General features: G+C 33.7%; 2 protein-coding genes across 2 annotated transcripts; one reads left to right on the forward strand and one right to left on the reverse strand.

Moving 5' to 3' along the window:
- LOC104771332 (peroxidase 64) lies at positions 2,730–4,356 on the forward strand. Its single transcript, XM_010495848.2, has 4 exons — positions 2,730–3,036; positions 3,138–3,326; positions 3,425–3,587; positions 3,813–4,356. The coding sequence occupies exons 1-4, from the start codon at positions 2,833–2,835 to the stop codon at positions 4,208–4,210; spliced, it is 954 nt and encodes a 317-aa protein (XP_010494150.1). The 5' UTR covers positions 2,730–2,832; the 3' UTR covers positions 4,211–4,356.
- Positions 4,438–6,515, reverse strand: LOC104771334 (SKP1-like protein 1B). Its single transcript, XM_010495849.1, has 2 exons — positions 6,073–6,515; positions 4,438–4,784 (listed from the first exon to the last, which is right to left on the reverse strand). Exons 1-2 carry the CDS (start codon positions 6,403–6,405, stop codon positions 4,611–4,613), a joined length of 507 nt encoding a protein of 168 aa, XP_010494151.1. The 5' UTR covers positions 6,406–6,515; the 3' UTR covers positions 4,438–4,610.

The raw sequence follows: 8,289 nt of genomic DNA on the forward strand, positions 1-8,289 counted from the left end.
TGCTTAAAGTAGTCTAAGCCAACATCGGTAGTAACCAGTACTGGAGGAGTTCTCTCACCTGTCGTGAAAAGCATGCTGTTAGGAGGACAAAAGCTGTAACAAACCTTCTTCTTGACAACGCCGAATTCGAGTATTACGGCATCCTCAAGTTCAGCTAACGTAATAGTTTCGGAGAGGGGAACAACCCTCGAAACGAGAAACTTATCCACCTCAAACCTCCAAAAGCCATCCACAGAAGAAGCCCACTCACTGCATAGGAAAATACAATGTCCAACCTGCAACCAAAAACTGTGTTTGGTTTATAAATCACAGAATTGCAATCCACAGAAAAGAAACAAAACCAATAATGCAATCCACGGAAAACAACCAAAAAACATAAAACAAGAAAAAATACCATGGCTGCCATGTTCGGCTGACAAAAACTATATTCTTTCCTGTCTCCCTTATCCACACAAAAGGAAACTTTTATGTATGGCTGCCAACATCTTATTTGAGGAACTAGACACGTGTAAATCATACAGCTGTAGGATCAATTATTTTTAGTTACAATTGGAAGGAGGAGATTCTTTTGCTGAAACAATTGTAGTTAGAAAGTAGACTTTGATTAAAAGTAGCTGAGGGGTAAAATTGTATAGAAATGAAGTGGACAGTGTAAAAGTGAGGCAAAAAGTGTCTTGTGGACAAAAAGTGTGCTATTGGATAATTAAATGTATGAAAAGTGTGTTAGGATGCAAAATTTCCTTAAAAAAATAACATATAATATATGAAATGGGTATAAATGTAACTGTATTTAGAAAGAGAAAGTACCCTCTGATAGTTCCTTAATTCTTTTTGGTTTTAGTGGTATCTAGTCCATATTCCCTTTTTCTTTTGTATTAGTGATTTAACTTGTTCGTTTAAAATGATTTATCAGAAAACTTCTAAATCATAAACCAACAAAAGTTTTTTTTTCTTTTCGAAGAGCCATCAAAACTTTATATGATACCAGCATGTCTGATAATAATCCTTTTCTTTTGGAATCTCCATTTCATGTGTTTCCTTCCACACTCTGGTCTTATTCTCTCCAGTTCAAAATAATATCATATCGTTTATTATTAGTCAACATGTTGAAAACTTTGTTATTATTAGCTTTTCATATGAATTAAATGACCCATGGAAAATTCGAAATTTATGTTTCTAGATTAATAGCACAAGAATGTCTCCAAAATAACCCATGTTTTAAAACGCGGCCACCGAAGCGCCGGTTAATTGTTTGGCGGAGGTGTTTCGTCGAGATTTTATCAAATCCGAATTAAAATCGGAAAAACGGAAAAAATTCAATTTTTTTGCTCAAAATAGGAAGATAGATGTTGGATCTAACATATTAGTTATTAAAAACAGTTGAATTGGAGATAAAATCGATGAAAAACACGTTATCAAATTACGGCGGCCATAAACTAGGGTTGGAGCTTCGCAAAGATAATGTGGAAAAAATGATAAAGAAATTACTATTTTGCCCTTATTAATAAAATGATGAAAAAGAGACGAAATGGAGCTTCAAAAGATGAACCTGGGACAGGCAGCATTCTACACGGATAATTCACCATCTGGGCTATGTCAAAGTTCAATATTTGTTATCCAAACGAAGTACATAACTACTAAATGTTATAATATTTGTATTAAATAATAAAAATACTTTAAAACTAGTTCACGATTAATCCTCATATAATCTCCGATTAATCGATTAATCGTTAGGCGTACATCCACCGCCCGACTAGCGCCTAGCAATTTTTAAAACATGGAAAATAACTAGTTTATGCTCTTTAGCAAAATAAAATAACTAGTTTATGATCCAATAAAACGAAAGTGCCAAAAAAAGTTATGGTGTCACCAAATGTAATTTGACTAAACAAAATACAAAAAAAAAACGCACGAGAAGAAGAAGATGAAAAAGGCATCCACTAAACATTTGCATTTGTGGACAACAAAGTCAATGACATACCGTTTGAGACACCGTGGCTTCTGCTTTTCTTCAATCAAAATAACCAATCATGTGTTTTTTGTTTCTTTGCTTCGACAGTATTTGGGAGGTTGTTTTTATATAATTCAAAACATACTTATTAGTTGTTTGACTGTGTCTAAAGGCAGACTTGGTTGTTTAGAGTTGTAATATCAAATGTCAAAATCCATAAACTTTAGATTCGTTAATCTTCACGTTGACAGAAAAACCTCAAGCCCCACACATTTATTAAAGAGAAAGACATACTTATTAGTAGTTTGAATATGTTTAAAAGCAAACTTGGTTGTTTAGAGTTTTTCACGTAGATAAAAATATCTCACGTACCACCACACATAAATTATTTCTCTAGTCAAGTTATTTTCTATGTTTTGGACTGTCATTTGCTGGAATCTAAATTATCAATTGCTTCAACTCTACTCCACTGCAACCAAATCGTGTCTACTTGGTTGTTTAGAGCTTTCAATATTAAATGGCAAAACTCGTTAAAAAATTCGTTAATATCTATCTACTTACTCAATAACTCTCTCGTACCACACATATTATTTGTTGTATTGAACTTTGTTTCCTTTGTTTTGTTGTGTCATTTTCAGGAATCTTAATTATTAAATCTTAGAATCAACTCCACCACAACCAAAACGAGTCTTGTCTCCATGACCTAATTTGCTTAACAACCTTATCATCTCACTAACAACTCCATCTCCCAAAAATCTAAATTCCTTTAACTATGCCTATAAAATGTTCACCATATTTCAACACATAAGCAACCCAACATATTCTCTAATACATTTGGCAAGAAATATTTTGATAAATTTGTTTTCGAAAATAATTCAGAAATGAATGCACATTTCCTCAATCTCCTTCTCATTGTCGTCTTAGTGGTTTCTTTAGACGTCCAAGCACTCAGTCCTCACTACTACGACCATTCATGTCCACAAGCTGACCACATTGTCACCAATGCAGTCAAGAAAGCCATGTCAAACGACAAAACAGTTCCTGCTGCGCTCTTGAGGATGCATTTCCACGACTGTTTCGTCAGAGTACTAACTACTTACACACCACATATTCTTGTTATCTTTCAATATTATATGTGTTTTATACTCTAAATAACGTTGTTGGTGAATATTTTTTGTCAATAAAGGGATGTGATGGGTCAGTTCTATTAGACTCCAAGGGGAAGAACAAAGCAGAGAAAGATGGACCTCCTAACATCTCACTCCATGCGTTTTATGTGATTGACAATGCAAAGAAGGCATTAGAAGAGCAATGTGCCGGTATCGTCTCTTGTGCCGACATTCTTTCACTCGCTGCAAGAGACGCTGTCGCTCTTGTAAGTCTCTCTCCATCTCATATTCCAGATATATTACTATCTTTCTATGATGATTATAATGATCCACTTAAAATATTCATTGTGGATGTTGTTAATAGTCAGGAGGGCCTACATGGGAAGTGCCGAAAGGGAGAAAAGATGGAAGAATATCAAAGGCAATAGAAACAAGACAACTACCAGCTCCTACTTTCAACATCTCTCAACTACGTCAAAATTTTGGCCAAAGAGGCCTCTCTATGCATGATCTTGTTGTTCTCTCTGGTATTCTACATTCTCTCCTTCACCTAAAATACATTTACAAAGATATCTTATAATCTTGTTAGTTGGTATAAAGGTATCCATAAAGATGTAACATAAACTATATGAAACAAAGAATAGTTTAATTCCTTAAAATAAGTGCATGGAATACTGATTAATTTCTAACTAAAGTCCAAATATAGTTGAATGTAAAGTGGTATAAATTGGGAATGTTGAATGAAATTGCAGGGGGACATACGCTAGGTTTCGCCCACTGCTCATCGTTCCAGAATAGGCTCCACAACTTCAACACACAAAAGGAGGTTGATCCAACACTAAACCCATCGTTCGCATCAAGGTTAGAGGGAGTATGTCCAGCCCACAACACGGTGAAGAATGCTGGAGCGACCATGGATGCAACCGTATCATCATTCGACAATATATACTACAAGATGCTTATGCAAGGCAAGTCACTATTCTCATCCGACGAAGCACTTCTCGCGGTGCCCTCTACTAAGAAACTAGTGGCAAAGTACGCGAGTTCCAACGAAGAGTTCGAGAGGGCTTTTGTGAAATCCATGATCAAGATGAGTAGTATCAGTGGGAATGGTAATGAGGTCAGACTTGACTGCAGAAGGGCTCGCTAGAATCTCAATCTACGCCTCCAACAGCAAGTTATTATTACATTTATGTTTCTTTTTCTTGTATCGCAATCATCTATCATGTTCTTATGTGTGCTTGTATAGGCATTTATTTACAATAATCTTATCACTTGTTTTCCAATCGGTTCTTATTACTAGCACGTTGCTCCCTATCTAAAATGACTAAAAATTTAACAGAAGATAATATTCTCCTTTGGGCAACAACTTCCATATGTTTGGTAGTTAAGTATTCAATTTAATTAACATTCATAGCATAATATCCGACCCAATGTCATAGCTGGACCAACACAGAGAAGAGAATAGATATATATAGTCAAAGTCATAAGATAAGACAGGGAGACACAATGGGTCGAGGATGAGACAGTAACCAGGTCTTCATCTGTATTCATTCAAACGCCCACTGATTCTCACGACGAACCTCTTCTTCTTCCTCTGGCGTGAAGTCGTTCTTAATGTTGAACGTCTTGCGGATTTCATCTGGGGTTTTCCCTTTAATCATATCAGCTACTGTCTGGCAGGTCAAGTCCAACAACCCCTTGATATTTAGGTAGTTAGCAGCCTGAAATGAGTCAGAATGAAACCAACTTAAGATGTTTCCAGCTTTCAGAATAAAAATGGAACTTCTTTCATGGTTTAAGTAAATCAAAACATATTGGGTGCACATAAAGAGAGTAATGAAAACGATTCCTATGAAAACAGAACACAACATACCATGTTAGCAGCCTACAAGGTGTTACCAGAAAAACAAATTTAGATTCAAGTTTTCTCATCAGCTGCTTGAAATTTTCAGAACAACGATGGAATTCAAGCAAATCCCAAAACAAATCAATATTATCCAATGTTTAAGACAGTACAAAGAACATGAGCTTGAATGAAAGAATATATGCCATTGTTGGACACTATGCTTCAATGCTAATTTGATAAGATATGTAAAACTTTATGGTTCAAGCAAATTATATATACTGAACTGTGTGCACACAAATAGAACAATGACAACAGTTTCCAAAGAACATCAGGATCATCCATTGTCTAAGAGTTGCCATGTTTGACTTAATTTGATCAGATATGCAAAGAACTCATAAGTGGTCTTTAACAAAACTCTTGAAATTTTCTCTATCAGACAGAGATAGGGTTAACCAGATAAGATACTGAAAACAGTATTCTACTCAGACTGAAATTGGTAAATTAATTTAAATAAAACCTAAAAGTTCTGTATCCCCAAGAGCCCTGAAAATACACCTCAAAACCGTTACAGATATGAAATTTGGAAAATATCTAACAAAACCTGGATTTGCGTCTCCTACGAACCATGAAACCAAACTTCAAATCTGAAAATTGAGATTTCAAAACCCTTAAGAAAACCAGAAAATAGAAATCGATCTTTAACAAAACCTTAAAAAATAGTTGTCTTCAGCAAAACTCTTGAAACTTTCTTTAACGAGACGAAAGAGTTAACCAGATATGATACTGAAAACAGTAATCTACTAAATCTGATATTGGTAATTAATCTAAACAACAAAACCTAAACTGTTAGGTTTTGTAGCTCAAATGGACAATTAAGGTCTCAAAAACCGTTTCAGATCTAAAAATTTGGAAAATATCTAACAAAATCAAGACTGGAGTCTCCTACAAACCAAATTAGTTTCCCACAAACCCTAAAATTACACCTCAAATCAGAAATGGAAATTTCAAAACCTAAGCAAATCAGGCCTTAACGTAATCTCTACCACGAACACTACAAATTAGATCTCAATCAGAAACCCCAGATCTTGAAACCCTAGAAATGAAAAAAAAAAAAAAAAAAAATCAACCACCACCGAGTAAAAACAAATAAATCGAAGACAAACCAGGATGAGATCGAAGAGAGTGCCCTGGTCAACTTTTATAAACTCAGAATCCCAAGTCTTCAGATCCTCATCACTAGAACCAGACGCGACGGTAGTAGTAGCAGCAGTAGAAACGGCGGTTTCGGATTTGGCAGCAGCTTCGACATGCTTTTTGCAGTACTCAATCACCTTGGAAAGGATCTTGCTGGTGACATTTGGGAGAGGGATACCGTTATCAGCACAGTCATCTTCAATCATATGCTTGATGGTTTGTGACTCTAGCGCCACCGCTTCGTCAATTTCGAAGTTTTCGCCATCGGAGCTCTTTAGAGTGATTTTCCTCACCGTCGACATTGGTTTCGGATTTTTAGTGACGACACGGAGTTTGACGAGGAGGAGATTTGTGGAGACGGAGGAGATTGATGAGAAAAGATATTGCACGGAGTTAAATTAGTATTGATTGTTTTTTTTTTTTTCATTTTTAATAAAGCCGGTTCAGACATTTAATCGGTTAGATTTAACTCAATGAATTGAACTAAACCGTAATCGACTGGTCAGAACTCAGAATATCTAGAAATAGCAGACTTTACACACTAAGCTAAATGTAAAATTATCCATTCCAACAATCCAATTTATTTAATTTATCAGTTAAACAAATTTAATTAATCCTGTCAGTCGCGCAATTTATGCTTGTTTCTCATGCATTATACATTGTTATTCTATACATTTGATATTGTATAAATTTTAATTTTTTGAAATTATATTAATCATGAAAATTATGGTTTACACAATGCTAAAATATATAAATGAACCAGCGGTCAAAAAAAAAAAAAATGAACCGAAAAAACCTACAATGGTTTGTAACTCCGTAGTATTCGTTACTACAATCATTTACTCATATAATTGACTTAACTCAACTATATGCTATGTTTTTTTCTCCTATTATTATTGGATATATATTAGTGTAGTGTTATTTTGTGGTGTATTTTTGATAGTTTACAAATTTAATTATCTAAGTTTATATAGTTTGTGTTGTTGTTACGTTATTATTTGTTTGTTTCCTTTTGTAAATTACCTATTCTTTTTTTATAACAAGTCCACGTATGTCAAAGTAAAAGACATATTTTTAATTTAGTTTGGTTTTGTGTTATTATTTTAATATTATATTTATGTTAAACTGTATACAACATTTCTAAGGATTATGTTAATTGTCAAAGTTACTTTAAAAGTTATATATGATTTAGTTTTTTTAAATTAAAACATTTNGGGGGGGGGGGGGGTTTCGATCTTAAACATTGTTTAATTTGTCATTGATACTATTATATGTAAATCTTGAGAGGCAAGGAACCTTTGTTATCACAAGCCAAAAAACACTGCAATCATCACTGTGAAAATGAATCACATAGTAAATGCATAAGCAATAAGATAGACATATGATAATTTTTGTTTGATAATATGTAACTAATTTACTCTAGTTTATGTATGCTTCAGAAAGAGAGTTTATCCTCCAATCACGCTTGAAAGATTACTCTAGTTTGGTTCATATCCCTTATATGTATAAGTTTTCTCACAAAAACAAAAAAAAATACTGACATGTTGCGCTCACAAAGCTCGAGAAATGTTTTATTTATTTGTCCTCAATTTCTAATAGTATTTATATTTACATACCACTGTATATATTTTTTTAAATGACATCCAAAATTTAATTCTTTTATTTTTTATAGAATCTTGTGTCCTTTAATTGTTGTGATACACAGGTTAATTTGGATTCTTTTACTGTTTTTCTTGGACACTATTGTAATTGGGCTGAGCCCATAACAGAAATGAGTGGAGAAAAATTATTATTGGACAAAAATATTGAGCTGTATTAATCCTTATAATTTGATTGGCTTACTGTTTTAACTGATGTGTCAACTCCTACTTCAACTAAAAAGCTGAGGTGTCAACACTGGAGAGAAACACATTCAGTTTTTATTGTATTGATTCAACAGTTGAAGTAATGCAATGGTATGTTGAAAAAAAAAGAGATGAGGTGGAGACAACTGAGTTGAAAATATTTAACTCTGTTGAAATGTTGGATTATGATCGCCACATGTCATCTTTTGAATGGTATATTTTTAATTATAGGATAATATTTAGATAAATAAATGTGTTGTATTTCTATTGGATGGTGAGATTTCATATATTTTTTACCCAACCCAATTATTTGAGATAAAAAAAAATTATTTTAATATTTTT

Source organism: Camelina sativa, chromosome 20 (genome assembly GCF_000633955.1).
Source record: "Camelina sativa cultivar DH55 chromosome 20, Cs, whole genome shotgun sequence".
NCBI lineage: Eukaryota > Viridiplantae > Streptophyta > Magnoliopsida > Brassicales > Brassicaceae > Camelina > Camelina sativa.